Source organism: Nicotiana tabacum, chromosome 17 (genome assembly GCF_000715075.1).
Source record: "Nicotiana tabacum cultivar K326 chromosome 17, ASM71507v2, whole genome shotgun sequence".
NCBI classification, from domain to species: domain Eukaryota; kingdom Viridiplantae; phylum Streptophyta; class Magnoliopsida; order Solanales; family Solanaceae; genus Nicotiana; species Nicotiana tabacum.
The window spans coordinates 40,026,421-40,046,686 of NC_134096.1; the positions used below are offsets into that span (position 1 = coordinate 40,026,421).

Sequence of the window (20,266 nt, forward strand, 5' to 3'; positions counted from 1 at the left end):
ATGCAATTTATCATATGAGGAGGAAGACTTTGAAGGAGGCCAAAGAGGGAATTGCAAACATAGATGATTGCATTGCCAAAGCTCGTGGATTGGAGACAACTGCTCTCGACAACATTCCTGCTCGACCCATTGCTTCAAGCTCTTCGAACACCAGCTCCGAGTATTCAAAAATCGAAGAGTAACCTGAAGAAGAAGAAAAAATAAGGATGAAGGCCTTGAACTTGATGCGGAACAACCTTCACCTTCAAAAGAAACTGAAGACAATTCTCTTCCTTTGGGCTCCGCATGTAAAAATAATTGATGTATATATTTTCACTTTTTCTTTGTAACTATGCCAAAACTTCTTTATTGAGTTTGGCAATTTAAGTAATGAAAGAAAGTTTTTGCTTAAGTATTGTGCAAGAAATATTCTTTTTTATTTAACTAAAAAAGCTCGAGAATTCTTTTTACATCCGATAACTTTAATCTCGGGCATTCATACTTCCGGAATCTACCCTTTGACTGTGAGGGTTTCATAAGAGAGAGACCTTATGTTTACGGTGCTCTTGAAGAGGACGTCTTCTGTTTATTCTGGCACAAGCATTTGAAGTTTAATTAACTATCAAATATAAAATAATTTAACATATCATTTGGACAAGAAATAAGATAAAAATAAAAGGACTTGATTTATTCTTTCCATCTTTAAAAGTACATTCACATAAACATTCAGTTGCTTAAGTAAATAAAGCTGTCAATACATGTGGCTAACTCGTACAACTTATTTCTATGGGACTTATCATGCAGTCCCCGGTCCTGATAAGATATAACATCCGATTCTGACACTCCTTGATCTTTGTTACACTTTTAGTGCTCTAATATGCAATAGTTTCCCCCAGCGTTTGGATGCTAAGTATAATAATTCGAACACAGGAGATCTTGCTATCGTCGATGACCCTTTCTTCGTAGTATGCTTTACATTGTTGCCTCATTAAAAATCTTGCCAGAAAAATTCAATTGGGACAAAGGAAAAAAGAGTGCAGCACATACTTTCAGTATCAATAAGGATCTTTAGCACTAATACCTTTAGAGGCGAGTCACATTCTAATTGCTTGGCAATTTAACTCCATCTTGATTTTCCAATTGCTATGAACTTTTACCGGTTATAGCTGAAATTCAGTAAGGTCCTTCCGGCGTTAGTCCCAGCTTCCCGACATTAAATTCTCGGGTATTTTGAGTTACTTTTCTCAAAACTAAATCTTCAACTTTGAAATTACTAAGATTTGCTCTGCGGTTATAATATCTTTCCATCCTTTGCTTTTGTGCTACCATCCTTACATATGCTAAGTTTCGATGCTTCTCAAGAAAATCCAACTTAACCAACTTCATTATTTGCCTCCTCGTTTGCCCGGGAGTACCTTATAGTCGGTTCTCCAATCTCTACCGGGATCAAAGTTTCCGCACTGTACACAAGTAAAAATGAAGTTTCACCCGTGTTCGACTTCGTCGTTGTTCGATATGCCCATAACACACCTGGTAGCTCATCCGGCCAATTACCTTTAGCATCTTCTAACTTATTTTTGAGATTTTGAATTATTACCTTGTTGGTTGACTCCGCTTGTCCGTTAGCACTTAGATGGTATGGAGAAGATGTAACCTATTTGATCTTTAATCCTTCAAAAAACTTTGTGACTTTGGAACCTATAAATTGCAGCCCATTATCACAAGCAATTTCTTTTGGTATTCCAAACCGACAAATGATGTTGTCCTATATGAAATCAATCACTTCTCGCTCTCTGATCTTTTTGTAAGCACCTACTTGAATTTCGTCATCACCCGGTCTTATCTTGAAAGGTGATTTATAATTTCCCTTTGTTGCTCCCTTAAAATTTTAACCATCTCAACCACTCGTTCATCATCCATATCGTCAGGAGTTGGCTTTCTCACATGCCGAGGATTTTTTTCTCCATGAACCGGAGTTGTTTCATCTCCTTTGTTGTGAGTTATACAGGTTGAATCATCACGTTGGAACATATCCTCATGCTCGTTGTGTGTTTCAACATTGTAAGAATTGTTCACATCGTTAGCTACCATATCTTATTGTTCTTTTATTAAAAAAAAATCAAACTTCAATAGTAATAGATAAATGGATCAAAGTAATTGCACAATTGTCTATTCCCTACGATGGGCGCCAAACTGTTTACCCGTAAAACAGTACAGTTGAATTTGTACCGTGGTTTATAGACACGTGAATTAATTTGATCCAATAATATAAGAAAATAAGAACAAAAGTAATATTACAGAAATAACTTGAAGAAAAATACAAGCGTAGCTGTAGACGTAGCTTCTCCGGAAGCAATAATAAGAGCAATATTAAGAACATAAAGAAAGAGAGTAATTTGATATAGTAAGATCAAATTATATCCTTTTGAGTATATATGATTTTTCGTGTCCAACTATAGATACAAATTTTTCTATTTATAGCTCTATTCAGGGAGACAAGATCCCCAAATCAAGCTCTTCTTTAATTAGAACAAAACCCCTTTTGATGGCTGCATAACAACATATCATGAATACAAAGATTCTTTGTAACGGTTGGTCATTGAATGCTGTTTTTTCCTTTCAAATCTTCGTTCTCGGTTCCCATGCCTTCGAAATTTATTCAGCACCGATCACATGTTTTATCCGGTGTTAACTATTCGCTGACTCATCTCTTACATGTCTCCAGATCCACGTGTCATCTCGTCATTCATTCACCTGTTGCTAATCAATTTTATCCCATACAATATTATATCATATTGTTACTTTAACTACAATATTTTTTTTGATTGTTACTTAAATTTTATTGTATCGTATCGTTTAAATCCGTGGTTACGTAACGACGAAAAGTGCCAATTTATGGAATGACCGATTTGGTGTGGTTGCGTCGTTTTCTTATTTTTTTCTCTAATCTTGCCCTTTTTTATTATTAAATAATCCTATATTATCCTTTACCCTGCCTTTTATATAATAATATTACCTCGTACCTTACTTTTTTCTTAATAATTTTGCAAGTTTATTCTTCATATTATTGGTGCATGACATCATGAAATGACGACAAACAATACAATTTATCCAAATATTATCTATATCAAAACGATACAGTACAATACAATACAATATTATACGATACATTATGAAATGATACATAACAACTATCCAAACAAGTTGTAAAGGTCTATCGTAAAACTGAAAACTTTATAAGAATAAATTCTTTTCAAAAAGTTGGTACATACTAGTTTCTCGTACTTCCTTATCATATTTTAAATGTAAGGACAATTTTGGTAAGTGCATGCAACTAAGTCTCTTTTGAGAAAAATAAATTTATCGTTATATATTGTTACTTCCTTATTTTATTTTTTATTTTTCTACAAAATAATTGACCAATTATATCTCAATCACAAATTAGTTGCTTGAATCAATTACATCTCTTTTTTTTTCCTACGTCAATTACTAATGAAGTGACAAAAGAAAAAGTCAAAAGTCAAAGCTAGGAAACAGGAAGCTACCATGAGACACTCCACATGGAATGACCTGCCAGAAAAAGGTTACAACAACACTCCAACTTCTCCATATTGGTTCTAGTGACACATCGATCCACCAACTCCTCTGCCAATTGCCAAATTTTCTCCCTGATTATTTATGTATTTAATCATTAATAACTATTTATAGCTTCCAGCTTTTTGCATAATTTTTTAAAGCTTTTAGCCTAGCAAAAGAGAGAGTGTGTGTGCCGCACTTACAGAGAGGAGCACTACTTTGAGTACTTTAAAAGATGGCTACCAAGTTGTGGGCTTCAAGGGCTGCTTCATACCTCAGGGTATCAACGTTTCACAGAGCATTTGCTACTGGTAATATATATGGACATAGATTCACGTTTATATATATAACATTTTTATCATGTTTTCTCTTGTTTTGTTTTGGGTTGTATGAATGTGAATCATGAATTTGTTTTACAAGATTTTTCTTGATCTGTCATCCCGTCGATTAAAGATCCGATTTTTGGAAATTGGTTGTGCTTATTTTGTCTATTTAGATCAATAGAAGTATTAGGATTTTTTTTCTTCTTAATGTTTTCTTGATTTTACAATCTGTCACCTTTGTCATGTGAATATTATCAAGATCGTGTTGAGGGGCAAATGATGTTACTGTTATTTGCTTTATCTATTTGTTGTTAAAAATGTGTTATACTCTGTGAGATCTGTATATGCTGGATCAATATTTCTTTTTTTGGTGGGATAATGGTGGTGTCCGGGCCAACTTTGGCGTACCTCAGCTATTCCATGATATACCTGTTACCTCCGACCAGTACATGTATCGGATAACTCTGTCCACCAAAGCTTAGGTAAACGGGGAAGAAATCAACTAGTGATTTTTGCCTACTCCATTGACCACTAGGCCACTCCCTTGGTTGTGGGATCGGTTATCATCGAGATTAATAATGAAATGGAATGTTATTTGCATTTGATGTTCATTACTTTGATGTAGTACTGGAAAATGGCAATGAATATATATCTCAGCATTGACAGTTTCCAAATTTTAGTGGTGGACCTCTGAAATTTTGCATTTGTTTTAAAGGATTCACTAATGGAGAACGAGAGTATAACTTGTTAGATCAGATTAGTAACTTATAGCAATTCTTCTTCTTTTGTTTAATTTTCGGTGTTTTCAAATAAGATCTTCCCTTTAAATTCTACCAAATCAAAGAGAAGTTCTAAAGCAGTGTCTATTAGTATGCCTAAATGAAGAATTATGGTATATGTTAGTTGTTATCCTTTTCTATAGCTAGGACTTCTCTATATTTAATTGTTTTTTCTCATATCTTCTATCTAAAAGCTTCAAATACAAAGGCATTTTATCAATGCATTACCATATGTTTTCATATGGATAAATGCAAAGAATATGGAACTCCTTTAACTGAGTTTGCTTGGGTGTATTATCTGGGTATAGTTAGCAGGATTTAAGCGTGCTGCTATACGATTTTTTCCATTGAGTTAATCACTGCCAAAAGATGTACAACTCTTTATAATCCCTCGTCATGTTTGATTGAGGTATCATGCTTGAGCTGGAGGGTACGTTCAATTCATAACCAAGAGTATCCTTCACCCAGGAACCTTGGTGATGACAAAGCTTCTTGGAAAATGAATTTAATGGAAATCAGGTACCATAGTCCTTCAGTTAAAAATGAATACAGATAAAAGAATCGTACCAATTAAAAATTTGAATTATGTTATACTCTGAATGGTGATATAGTTTAGAGTGATCATATTGGATTTCCTTATATCAATTGGTTTTGTCGATTTTGTTCACTCGTATGCTAAATTTTTAGATGGAATTCCATGTGATAATTGGTTTCTACCATGATATGTCTGGTCCCTTGGACTTAATGGTATATTATGGGAGGTGTTTATTTCTTGGACCATGTGAACATAGAAAAGTATGTAATATAAAACTCAGAAGGGTTGGTAGTGGGTGCAAGAAATAATGCCTCCTCCTGCAAAAGGGGGTGAACTGGCAGACAATGTTTAGTGACCCCATTTGATAAAACCGCTCTCTCTTTTTCTACTGATAAAGAGAACAAAGAAGAAAAAACTTGTTAAAGAAAGGAAAGGGAAAAGCAGAAAAGGGAGGGAATGTAAAAAGATTAAGTAACGTACTAATGTTTGAATATGATCCGTCAGCGTATTGACTGTTTGGTTCAAATTCCTTTGCAGTTGTCAAGGATTTGAAGTATGCAGACTCTCACGAATGGGTCAAAGTTGATGGTAGCTCTGCCACAATAGGCATCACAGATCATGCTCAGGATCATTTGGGTGATGTTGTGTATGTTGAATTACCCGAAGTGGGGGCTTTTGTTACTCAATCTGGCAGTTTTGGCGCTGTTGAAAGTGTCAAGGCCACCAGCGATATCAATTCTCCAGTTTCAGGAAAGGTGGTCGAAGTTAACGAGAAGCTCAACAACACTCCTGATCTGGTGAGTTTCCGAGTTCTCTAGATTATTTTCTTTCATTGAGGTGTAGCTTTTAGTAGAAAATATAGAGAATTTCTAGTGCTTTTTATTTGTATTTTTGTTTATTGGTTGAATTTTTAAATAGAGAAACATGTTCAATAAGGATTCATATAGCCGAATCCGACTTATTTGGGACTGAGGCATAGTTGTTGTTGATGTTGAGGTATAGCCTTAGAGGTTGAAGTAAAATGCTGAATACTTCAACATGACATTCTTGCAAATTGAGTGGATTTTTTGGTGTTTAATCTACGGCATATGCTTCAAGCTAGTAAATTGGAAGAACTATTTACACATACCCAACAGCTGAAACCAAGTGTATTTATCTTCAAACAAATGTACTGTCATTAATCCAGAAGGTCATTCTGAGTTTTGGATATGATGATTTGGTGAATATGTTAAAGTAATGGTGCTATAAACAGTTCTGTTATGCGTTCCTATAAATATAATTCCCCCCCCCCCCCCCCAAAAAAAAAAAAAAAAGAAAAGGAAGAAGAAGAAAGAAAACAGCTCTCTTTTGTGGACTTCAGAATCACAATGCTTGCTAATGCAAAAAATAGCTCCCTTACAAAGTCTATAAAGGTCACGGTCACCAGTTTATGTAGATTCACTATTGACTCTTTAAGACCTTTCTCAAGGCATTTGTGTAAAACTTCATGAACTTTGTTTATCTTTTCTCAACCCACTCAAAGAACTCCCATACTGCTTTGGTTGCTCGATTACCTATTGACAATGCTTGCTTTTGTGCAAAATTAGCTGTCATAGGTATCCGAAATCCATATGGATTAATTGTTGATGTTTAGAGATTCGTCAAACACTACCTTGCAGAATTTTGGTAAAACTACAGGATATTTGCATTTCTAAAAATATGAGAGTTGGTTCAACTCATAATTATCATTATCAGGAAAAATATCATAAGCTAGTGGTATATCTGAGTTAGCTTGAATCTGTTGTGAAATTGTCGAGCAGATTCTTTAGCAAACAAATAACTTTTACAACTGTCCCATGAGGTTTTGAAGCTATCGTTGCCTTCTTTAGCTTAGTTTTAAACTTATTTTTCTGCCTGATTCACACAGGACCTCAAGTCTCCGTCTTAGACTCTTCACTGTCGGTGCCACACCCGTGTCGACATAACATGGATATGGGATCCGTACTAGATGTAGTCAATCGATTTTGGGTACTTTAACGAAAATCAACGGAAAAATTTGAGACAAATACAACGATTTCTGGAATCAAAACAAAAGGTAGAGTGAAATTGAAGAAATAAAATACCTTGTATGTAGAAACTTCTATGCCAGTCCTTTTCCTTATATCTCCTTCTTGGATTTAGTCACCACTTAAGTTTTTCAAATAATGTCTCATAATTTAGGTATGTGTTTATAACTTGATATTTAATGAATTATTTTTAGTTGAATCCCTACTCCAGGATCCGTACCCGGATCCGTACTCCTGAATCTTAAAATTTAGATCACGAAGAACCTAACCTCTAGATCCACACCCATACCGGACACTCGCTCCCGAGTCCGAGCAACTTAGCTTTTAACGGGAGAGATAGGATATAGATTGTTTACTTGGATTTTGTTTATCTAAGAACGTGTAGCTTTCTTGTCCCCAAGAGATGGTGAAATGGTTGAGGGATGACAATAATACCTGGAGATTGCAGGTACACATCATTGCTACAACACTTAGTTCGACCCTATCTGCTACATCCTTGATGGGAAACCTTGGCAATATGCGCTTGTCGGTTGGACAATCTGCCTGCGTGGTGGATTAGTTGAGGTGCGCAAAGTTTGTTTGTTCACTAATAATATCACAGAAAAGAGGAAAACAAAGAAAGAAGAATGTGTAACTTCCTCACCGAATCTGGAGACAACAAAATTGATTGGTGAGACTTAGCTGATTAAATATCACATCTCGAGGCTAATTTCTTGTACTCCGTGGGATTACTTGCTGAATATTTTACTAGTTCAAGTGTTCTCTTTTTTTAACACCAGATAGCATGATGTTGGTTTTCTCGTGTTATCTTTTCATTTTCTAGTTCTTTCTCATCATTTAAAATGACAATATTCTTCCAAAATTTTAGGTTAATGAAAGCCCGTATCAAGATGGATGGATCATAAAGGTGGAGATGAACAACAATGACGAGCTCAAATCCTTGATGGACCATGACCAGTACTCCAAGTTCTGTGAAGAAGAAGATGCAAAACATTGATTTGAAGCCTGATGGAGTTGAGAAAGAAACATTTTTCTTGCAGGATTTGTTTTGTGCATTGTGAGGCTAATTCCCAATTCCAGGGAACTGAAATATTCTACTAGTGATTTCTTAGGTGTTTAATTTAACACGCTGCATTTCATCATTTCTTCTAGTTTGACAGAATAATTTGCTTTTTTCTGGCTTTGCATTTAATTCCCTATGTTTTCTTTTGATTTTCATCAACATTGGCATTGTTTTACGTTAATATGCATGTTCCTTTATACAAACTAGGCACAAGGTTAATTTTGTTCTGGTTCAGTTCTCTATAAGGATTTCTTTGTAACGTATGGAGTAAAAGTATAGACTAAAAACGTTCGCAATCGCAAAAATTGCAGCAGCGGTCATTGAACAAGTGAAGTAATGTCATCATTTAGCAAATACTAGGTAGGGTATGCCCGTGCTGCACGGGCTCAGCATGATACATATAGCTGTAATCTTTTTTAATGGTACTTATAAAGTGATCTGTTTGACCTTTTCTAAAACTTTTTTTTTTTTTTTTTTTTTTTTGGGTATTATCACTTTTAGTCCGCGTCAGAAACTATTTACATTTGGTAGCCGAAAAAGTGTATAAAATTTATATAATTTTTGTATATAAAAATATATATATACAAAAATATGCATTTTTGTATATAACATATAAAATGTATATATATACAAAAAATATATATTTTTTCGATTATTATTTTGAGAGTGACATACAATGTCATCTCCCACTTTTTTATTTGAAGAATAACTTCAAATGTGAAAACAAAGAATGATTCTGCCTCTTTTTGTACCTGTATATGCTATCTTAGTATTTCTGATATTGTACAGTGTTTGTTAAGGATTGACTCATTTAGAAAATTATTTATTGTATACTCTATTAACAATATAATTAAAATAAAATATAGTAGAATGTACATGAAGAACTTCGGAAGTGAAATAGTCTTAAGTTCTCATATTCTTAACCTATCTATAGAAAAAAATGATTTTTATCCCGCATGCAAGGAACCTCTCAATCCTTTTGCAGAAGTGTATCAAGATAATGAGTTTACTTGCAGTTAGGATTGCGGTAGAATTTTTTATGTTTCTTTCTTTAATTTTCTATTACAAGCTTATTCACACGAAATTTATTTTAATTAATATTTGATAATTAGACATAAATGTGGCTAAATCGACCATTTTTCATGTCAAATTAGATGTCCTAGTTATGTACTAATTTTTTTTGTCTATCTATATTTTGTAGGTTTTCGTTATATTCCATACTATTGATGAGGAAACAAAAAAGTTTTTTCTTCAAAAAGCATACATGAAACTGAAAGTATAGAGCAATTTTCGCTCTTCCTAATAGCAACACATTTAAATTTTATTCTTAAAACATAAAAAATTGTAATCTCTGAGTTCCCTTTTTATCTGTGCAATTTCGAGTGATGAATTAAAATACGTAAAATTATAAAAAAAAAACAAGGATAGTCTCAAAAAGAAAAATAATTTGTACAATATAGTTATTAAAAAGTTAAAGAGAAAGTATCATATGATACTCTTATCTTAAAGTTGTTGAACTATTTGTTTCTTGAGAATGAAGAGAGTACACTTTTTTCTTCCGGAAAAGATTGCAGTTTGACTATACTTTTTAATTTTATGGAAAAGGGTCAAAATTGACCCTAAACTGATGGTCGAGGGCTAAATATACCCTCCGTCCATCCCATCGGCCGAAAAATGGCCCCAAAATTATTTTTTTAGCTCTTTTCTGCCCTTATGTCTAACGGTCAACTTGAATTAAAAAAATCATTTAAATTCACATATTATTTTATTACTGGTCTAATCAAATTAAATAAATAAAAAAGGGCCAAAACTGTCCCAAAATTATTGGCCCGGGCTAAATATACCTTCCGTCCACCTAGCGGTTCAAAAATTGTCTAGCAATTTCACCCACCTTAAAAAAAAGGCCCAAACCCATCATAAATCCTTCTTTACCTTAAACAAATCTATTTTAGTTTTTTTTTGTGTGGCCAATTTATAAGAATCATAAAGAAAGAAACTATTTTTTCCCTTCATTTTGTTTGTAATCCTTTACCAATAGTATAATAATGCATTGTGCATATATAGATTAGATTTATATACATACATAGAATTACCATATGTTATAAACGGAAGCAAGTAAATATTATAAATGAAAGTATGCTAAATATCATGATTCGTTCACATGTCTTCTAATTAGAAATAAAATAAGGTTTTGATCGTTTCAATTTTCATGAAAGAATAAAACAGCGAAAGCTAGCATTCTAGGACAACTATTGGCCTCAATTTGAGTTTATTCATAAGAAATTAATATTGACCATTAGGAGTAATGGATATGCGTAATTTAATTTTTTATTTCTTATGAATGATCGATTATCTAATAACTAACAGCCTGTCACTAACCAATATTATCTTATCAATTTCAGGCTAATTTGGCCACATGGGTTGTAATGACCCAACCAGTCATTTTGAGCTCTAGCGTATCGTTCAACGGTTTGAGATCTCGAGTAGCTTCACTTCATCTTTCATGACTTGTACGCGTGGTCGGAATTGAATTTCGGGAAGTTCGGAGTTGATTTGGAAAAAAAAATTTAATTTCGGAAGCATTAAGTTGGAAGAATTGACTAAGGTTTGACTTTTGAGTAAACGACTTCGGAATCGAAATTTGAAGGTTCCAACAGGTTCGTATGATGATTTTGATCTTAGGAGCGTGTCCGTATGTCGATTTGGAGGTCCGTAGGTCATTTCGGCGTCAATTGGCGAAAGTTAAAAATTGGATGATTTTGGGAAGTTTGACCGGGAGTGAACTTTTTGATATCAGGGTCGGATTCCGATCCCGGAAGTGGGAGTAGGTCCGTAAGGTCAATTATGACTTATGTACAAAATTTGAGGTTAATCAGACTTGATTTAATAGGTTTCTGCATCGAATGTAGAAGTTGAAGTTCTAAAGTTCATTAAGTTTGAATTGGGGTGCGATTCGTGATTTTAACGTTGTTTGATGTGATTTGAAGGTTTAACTAAGTTCGTATTGTACTTTGGGATGTGTTGGTATGTTTGGACGGGGTCCCGGGGGCCTCGGGTGCGAGTCAGATTGAAAATGGATCGAGTTTGGACTTGGGAGGAATGTTGAAGCAGCTGGCATCTGGTGTAACTGCACCTGCAAGGTTTTGGCCGCAGGTGCGGAGCTGCAGAAGCGGCCAAGAGGGTCGCAGAAGCAGTTCTGGGCGAGTTGGGCAGGAGCGCATGTGCGAGAAAATGTCCGCACCTGCGAAGCCGCAAATGCGGAGGGGAGATCGCAGAAGCGGAAATGGCCAAGAAGGCCTAGGGCCGCAGAAGCGGACTTTGGCGCGCAGGTACATGAGCGCAGAAGCGGAAGCGCAAGCACATAAGAGCTATTTGGGCCGCAAAAGCGGAGGCTGCTGGGTTGAGTTAGAGCCGTACCTGCGATGGATTTTCCGCAGGTGCGGAGCCGCATGAACGGCTATTGGACCGCATGTGCAAAGGTCGGGCTGGGCAGTATGTTTCTTTAAAACAAGGGTTTGGCTCAATCCCACTTCATTTCGTCTATGGGAGCCGATTTTGGAACACTTTTGGAGTGCCATCTTCATCAACTATCACGGGGTAAGTGATTTTTTCACATTGTGAGTTAAATACATGGTTTATATATGGATTTAAGCATGAGAATTTGTAGAAATTGGGATTTTGGTAGAAAACCTAGAAAATTAGTATCTTTGGATTTTGATCACGAAATTGGACATGGAATTAGGGATAAATTATATATTTGAGTTCGTGCTGTTATGGGTAAGGTTTATCTTCAAATATTTTTGGAATCCGGGCACGTGGGCCCGAGGGTTGACTTTATCGACTTTTCGAGCGGAGTTGGAAATTGTTTAAATTGATTAATTATGGGTATTAGGGTATATATTGATTGGTTTGCACCTTGTTTGACTAGTTTTGGATCGACGTGCATCAGTTTGAGGTGTTAGAGAGGCTTTGGAGCCTGTTATGGAACTTCAGAGCGAGGCAGTGTACATATTATTCTGGATCGGGCCGAACGACCTCGGCGGAATCGTGCGTTATATCGCTAGTAGTCCGAATGTTCACGAGATAAACCTTCCACTGATGCCCGGCATTTTATATGGTATTCTTTACTTATTGGATAATGATACTTGACATTTTTCCGAGCTGTTAAGGTAGAATACAAGATTTAGAATTTATGCTTTGAAAGAAGAAATTGGAGGATTATGTAACTTACATACTTACCCCATCATTGCCATATGCCTCATATCTGCTTATGTTTTATTATATTGCTTTATTGGATTTTTAGTAAGTGTCGATGTCGACCCCTCATCACTACTTCTTCGAGGTTAGGCTAGATACTTACCGGATATGCGTTGATTTACATACTCATGCTGCACTTCTGCACTAAATGTGCAGGATCTGACAGGTTCATTGGATGATTATCTTGGCGCGTAGGCGCATCTGTTGAGGAGACATTACGTGAGCTGTAACTCGGGCTACGCATCGCAGTCCACCAAGTCTCCATCGTACTAATTATTTTATCATGTCTTATTTATATTATGGATAGATGTTGTATTGTTGTTGTGCTTCTTAGAAAATGCTCATGCACTTGTGACATCGGGTTTTGGGGGTTCTTTCAGGTTATTCATTATTGTGGTTCGTGTAAAAATTTTCATTTACTCTGTAAATTCTAATTTATACTGTTCAATTAAGGAAAACTTATGATTTCAAAATACTAAAATGAGTAATTAAATTGGTAAATCACCGCTGACTTGCTTGACGGCGGCGTTAGGCGCCATCACGATCTATAGTGGATTTCGGGTCGTGACATGGGTGTTCACTAAAAACATTAGGTCTTAATATTAAAAGCCTATTCAATGCGGTGACAAAATAAAAATAGCCGAAAAAATTAATTTTTTTAGTGAACAAGTGGATTAGTGTTGGAAGTTAAAAACTTTAAAATTAGATCATTTTCCTCCTCAAGCAAATGCGTATCATTTAAAGTTTGTAGTACCCTTTTTATCTTCCTTATAACTTCAGTACTAGTACCTTCTAAATCCAACTAAATTATCCGTTTCCTCATAATTCCTCTGCTCTGAAAAATAAAGTTTTTAAAAATTTGAAAATGTAAACGTTTTCTTCGAATAGAACACAATAGCAAAACCCATATAAAAAGGGTAAATGATACAATTACCCACAAAAATAAAACTATTTATCCTTGCCTGTCCATTTACTTTTTTACCCATTAAACTAATTACATTTCCTATCCATGGTAACTTTTGTAGGTAATTTTCTCTTTTTTCTCTGCTTTTTTTCTTTCTTTTCTCCTTTTCTTTTTATTTTTCTTCTTCTTTTCTGTTCATTTTTTTTTCCAAATCGTATTATTATTATTATAATTTAATTTCACACTTAATTTTGGCTCCTTCTTTATTTATTTTTTTTAATTTTCTTTATTTGTTGTTCTTTTTTTAAATTCATTTAACTCTTTTTTTCTTTATTTTCTTTTTCTCTTCATAATCTAATTTCATTGACTTTTTTGCTCTATTTTATTATTCTTCTTTTTTTATAAAATAAGAAAAGATAACTGATAAAATAAATATTTATTCACTTTTTAAAAATATAACTGGTATAATATACATTTTTTTTGTTTTTCTTATTTTCTTATTTTTTAATTCAATTATTAGAATAACTTATACATTATAACTATTTTATTTTCTCTTTTTTTGATTTTTGTTTAAAATTCTTATTTATCATTATTTCAAATTATTTTTTATTTTCTTTTTTTCATAAATATAATTCTGCACACATTTTTGGCTCCTTTATTTTTGTTCTTTTTATTTACTTATATATTTTTTTATATTAATTATTAGAAAATAACTTACTTTAGCATATAGTATATAAAAAATAATATATTAGTAGCAGTTGAAGTATATTATTACAGTATAGTATGATACCCACATGCTATATATCATATATTGACTAGGTAGATGATATCGAGAACTCGGTTAGAAAATTAAAAGGACCCATCGAATGTTTTAAAAAAAATTAAAAAAAAACAATTTAACTATATTGTTACATTATACCATATATTGTAAATAGTATACTGTTGCAATAAATTATACACTATTGAATAAAAACTTATATAACAAAATGATATATATTATGTTATTTTGGTATATAGTACCAATTAGTCTTCTTTGCTAATTCAACTCAATTTCAACCTAAATTATAAAAATATACTCCAGAATTTTTATCAAATTGACTTAAACTTTAACCACAACCTCCAATCAAATATTTCAAAAAGAATTCAATGAAAATTTCAAAAAAATTTAAAAGGACCAAATTATAATAGTATACTGTTACTTTATATAGTATACTGCAACAGTATACCGTTGGAATAAACTATATACCAAAATGGTATATAGTATATCATTTTAGTATATAGTACAAATTCTTGTTCACTAGTTCAACGCAATAAATTATAAGTTAATGAATTAAATATTATATACCAAAATGATATATAGTATGGTATTTTGGTATATAGTATAAATTAGTCTTCTTCGCTAGTTCAACTCAATTTAAAAAATTTACTCCAGAATTTCCACCAACTTAACTCAAACTGTAGTCACAACCTCCAATCAAATATTTCAAATTAAATATTTTGGTTTAATAAAAATATTGAAAAAATATGAGAACTCCATTGAAAAGTTGAAAAAGAACTGAATGAAAAATTCAAAAAGGACCAAATTGTAATAGTATACTGTTACGTTATATAGTATACTGTAATAATATTGTTGGAATAAACTATATACCAAAATGGTATATAGTATATCATTCTGATATAAAGTCCAAATTCTTCTTTTCTAGTTCTAACTCAGATTTAACCCAAATTTTAAAAAAAATTACTACGAAATCTCCACCATAAAAACGTCGTCTAAAAGTTGAATAAGGACCTGAAAAATTTGAAAATCTGAAAAATGGTCTAATTATAATGATACTGTTGCTGCATATTTTATACTATTGTAGTATATTATATACTATTATAGTATATTATATACTATTATTGTAGTAAAAATATTGTATGTACTGCTAAATTATATTGTTGTAGTAAACTGTATAATATGTCAATATACATTTATATTATATTGCATACTGTAATGATATATTGTTGGAAAATTGTGTTTCTTCTTCAGATTAAAAAGCTTCAAGCTCAACAATGGAAGGTCTTTAAAAATTTAATTCCAATAATCACCTTAAATAAGCTCCAAATGCAATAAAATTTTAGTATAAACTTCCCAAAGGTACTATAGACAACATATCCACTATCAAACAACAAAATCTTCTAGCTCAATGAGTTTGAGAATTTTGAGAAGAAGCTATTGAAACCCTAATTTTCTTTTTTATAGATTTACTTTCTAGCTTTGTTTATCTAAAAAACATGAAAAAGAGAAGATAGAAAAGGTGGATAGATCAGAGATTATACGGAGGGAGATAATCCAATTAGATAAAGTGAAGAAAGAGAAAGGGAGAAGAAAAATATGGGGAAAAAGTACAAGGCAACTTTAAACTGCATAGTTGCAGTAGAAGAATAAATAAGAAAGTACACAGAGTAAATATTTTTGGTCGGCTAGGTGTATAGTGTAACTATTTTGAGAGAAGGTAAAAAGGGTAATTAATTTATGTTAAGTAGGTATATAGAATATATTGCTCGATAAAAAACGGAGAGCTAGACTACTAGGAAAGGCCTTCGAAACATTCAAAGTGTGGCCCACATGATCAAGAAGTGGCAACTTTAAATGCTGTAGTGAACACGTGGCATGGGACATTCATTTGGCTAACTTATCACCGTGTACATGTGATAAAGCTAGTATATACAATACCTTTAAAGCATGTAAGATATGAAATCTTATAAATATCCTCATAGTGAAATAGACATGTTGACGGAGGGCTACTAAACTCTCACTTATAGAATAAGAGAATTAGACCAAATTTGATGGAGAAAGATGATTTTGGCCTAGTTTTCTTAGAAACCACACTTAACTGAATAATTAAAATTTACTCCGTTTCTAAAAGTTTTTAGTTTCTTTACATGATTATACAATTTGTTTTTGAAAATATTAATTAACTCATATTTATTAAAGAAAAATATAGATCAACTTTTTTTCCCTACACATGAAATAAAATGTTAAATAAATTAAATTGAATATAGTTAAAAAAAATAAGATTATAAGGCTGTAAGGAATTACGAGTTGCCTCCTAATCGTTCTCATGATGATAGCACCTCAACAGTGCAAAGAGCCACCATTCTCAGAAGCTTGGGCTTTCTTTCTTTGTTTATTCTTCTTCTTAAAAAATTTCAGTTGCTCACTGCCCTAGATCCTCCCATAAATGCTGGAGCCACCATCCGACCGGTTGTTTTTATGTAATTGCATCTCGTTTCCCCTTTTGATGCTTCACACATATGTGTTTATGGTTTTATGACTTACAAGATTGATTGGTTTATGTTCCGGGCAGATTCAGATTGATTTAGACCTTTTGGTTCTTGACTTAGAAGCTTAAGTTAGAAATGTTGACCAAACTTTGACTTTTGTAAAAATGACCCATGAAACGGTATTTTGATGGCTCCGACAGCTTCGTATCGTGATTTTGGATTTGGGCGTATGCCTGAAATTGAATTTGGAAGTCCATAGGTTGATTTTGTGTTGTTTTGCCGAAAATTGGCAATTTGAGGTTTAGAAGTTTAAATGTAGGTTGACTTTTGGATATCGGGTTTGGAATTTGATTTTGGGACTTGGAATAGGCCCGTTATGCTATTTATAACTTGCTTGAAAAATTTGGATTGATAGGATTCAGATGCTTAGTTGCAATTCTAGAAGTTCTTGAAATTTGCTTTGAAATTCATGTGTTTTGGTGTCCGATTCGTAGTTTTAGATGTTATGCTTGTGTTTTTATTGCGCGAGCAAGTTCGTATGATGATTTTAGACTTGTGTGGATGTTTGGTTTGGAGCCCCGAGGGGTCGGATGAGTTTCGGACATGTTTCAGAATGTTCGGATATGATGACCCGATAGGTCATTTTGAGTTTTAGCCTTTATTTCCGTATTTTGAGACCCCGACTAGCTCCGTTTAATATTTTTTGATTTACGTGCGTAGTCCGTGTCTTGTTCCGGAAAGTTTTTATGTGAAAAATTAAAACAAATGTGAAATTTTGCCTTTAAAATGATTTGAGTTGACCACGGTCAACATTTTGTGTAAACGGATCTGGATAAGTATTTTGACGGTCCTGGTGGGTCCGTATCGTGATTTGGGACTGGGCGTATGCCCGAAATTTTATTCGGAAGTCCCTAACTTGTTTTGACTCATTTTACTGAAAACTAACATTTTTGAAAGTTGGAAATTACTAAGTTTGACCGTAAGTTGACTTCTTATCTAACAGGTTCAAATCTTGATGTTAAAACTTGGAATAGTTCCGTATTTCTATTTGAAACTTTTCTCCAAAATTTGGTTCAATTCGGAATTCATTTGACATGATTCAGACGCTTAAATATGAATCTAGTGTTCTTGAGTTTTACTTTGAAAGTTCATTTGTTTTGAGGATTGATTCGTAGATATAGGTATTATTTTGGTGTTTTAATCGCACGAGCGAGTACATATGATATTTTTAGACTTGTGTGGATGTTTGGTTTGGAGCCCCGAGGGCTCGGATGAGTTTCAGACATGTTTCGGAGAGGTTTGGACTGAAAATGCAGAAAATTTGGTGTCTGGTGCTCTGGTGTCGCAAATGCGAACACCAGGGTCGCATATGCGAAGGTGACAGAAGAGGGGCAGTTGTTGCAATTGCGACCCCCCTTCGCATTTGCGAAGAGAACGTTATAATAGCCTAGTTCACATTTGCGAACAATAGTTTGCTTTTGCGATGACCCTCCAGTTCGCAGTTGCGAAGACTCAATAACAATTGCGATGAATACTGTGTCTGTCAGGGTTCACAAATGCAATCTCTGGTCCGTAATTGCGAGGGTTCGCAAATGCAAACCCTGTATTGCAAATACTACACCTGCAGCTAGTTAAAGGGCTATGAGATGGGATTTTTGAACCAATTCTCTCATTTTTGAACTCGGTAGAAGGAGACTTTGAAGGGGTAATTTTATCTACAAACTTTGGGTAAGTGATTCTAATCCATTTCTAATCATGTTTTATCAATTTATCTTAGATATTAACATCAAAATCATCTGAATCAAAGTGAAAATTTGTGAAACCTTGTCAAGTTTTTGAAAAATAAGAAATTGAGTTTTGATAGTCGATTTGGACTCGGATTTTGAAACTAATCACATATATAAAATCATGGGGTCATGGGTAGTCGGAATCTACCATTGGACCCAGATTTTGACCAGGCGAGCCTTGGGTTGACTTTTGTTGACTTTTTGGAAAAACTATAAAGATCTTAGCTTTATCTATTGTAATTGATTTCCCTAATATTGTTTGATGATATTAAGTCAATTTTGGTTAGATTCGATTGGTTTGGAGGCGTAGTTTTGAGGAAAGGCCCGGTTGAGCTTTGATTTGATTGCAGAACGAGGTGAGTGTTGGGTCTAACCTTGACTTGAGGCAATTAGGAACCCTTGAACTACTTGTTATGTGAATTACGTGTGAAACGACGTATATGCGAGGTGAAGAGTGTATATACGCCATCAAAATAATTGTTTTCCATATTTTCTCGTATTTTATGAATTATCTCATTACATGCTTTAATTGTTACATGCTTTAATTATTTTCTATACCTTAATATTTTTATTGTCATAATTACTCTTGCATTGAATTGCTCGTCCCCTTCCATGACTCCGTGATTAATTGCTACTTGCTTTAACTGTTTTACTTGCCCCCTTAATTGTCATGTACTTGTCTTGTCTTGTTGCTTTTGTAATATTTGCTGCATTCTTTCATTATTACGTGGTTCATTTATTGCCTTGTACTCATACTCTTACTTTTAGAAATTCTTGTAATTTAAATTATTGGATTGTTTATATTTATTGAAATTATTTGTGTATCAGTTGCACGCTGCAACGGGAAGAATTATATATTTAAATGGTGGAATAAGGAAAGATTTGATATTGATTATAATGATATGGCGGGATCGGGTTGTGCGCCACAACGGTTGTGTACGTAATACTTGATATTGATAAATTATGACATGGTAAAATAAGGGAGGATTATGACATTGATTATGATAATATGGTGGGATCGGGTTGCGCACCGCAATAGATTTTATATGTGATTCTTGATATTGATAAATGATGCTATGGTGAAATAAGGGAGGATTGTGGGTGTACGGCGGGATCAGGTTGCGCGCCGCAATAGATTGTATATGTTGTATTCGTTGTTGTTATTGTGTTGGTTTCCAGCAATTTTTATATGAAATTATGAGATCGATTATTCTGCGAGGATTGAGTTCATTTTCATAAATTAACCCCTTACCTTTATTTCTTATATTTCCTTCCCCATTATTATTGTTACTGCACACATGTTATTGTAAGTGACCCGCCTTAGCCTCGTCACTACTTCCTCGAGATTAGGTTCGACACTTACAGAGTACATGGGGTCAGTTGTACTCATACTACACTCTGTACTTCTATTGCAGATTTCGAAGTGGGTCCTAGCGGCGTCTAGTAGATTTGCTTGGATCCTGTTCTTGACGGAGACTTGAGGTACAACTGCACATCGTTCACAGCCATGAAGTCCCCTTTTACATTACCTTAGTTGTTTATTTCGGTTTAGACAGTTATGCTTTTATTCAAACTATTATTTATAGTACTCTAGAAGCTCGTGTATTCTTGACACCAGTTCTGGAATTGTATTTGGATATCGCCATTTGTTTTGGTTATTTACTTTATTTCAGTTTATTCAGCTTATTGGATTTCATTTGACCTGAATTGTTAAAAATGGTTAATTATTATTTCTAACGTTGGCTTGCCTA

At 33.8% G+C, this 20,266-nt stretch overlaps 1 protein-coding gene across 1 annotated transcript; it reads left to right on the top strand.

Annotated features, from left to right (window-relative positions):
• Positions 1-3,669: 3,669 nt before the first annotated feature.
• On the top strand, positions 3,670-8,455 carry LOC107785161 (glycine cleavage system H protein 2, mitochondrial). The gene is made up of 3 exons (XM_075234218.1): positions 3,670-3,866; positions 5,730-5,989; positions 8,106-8,455. Exons 1-3 carry the CDS (start codon positions 3,791-3,793, stop codon positions 8,232-8,234), a joined length of 465 nt encoding a protein of 154 aa, XP_075090319.1. The 5' UTR covers positions 3,670-3,790; the 3' UTR covers positions 8,235-8,455.
• The last annotated feature ends 11,811 nt before the right edge of the window (positions 8,456-20,266 follow it).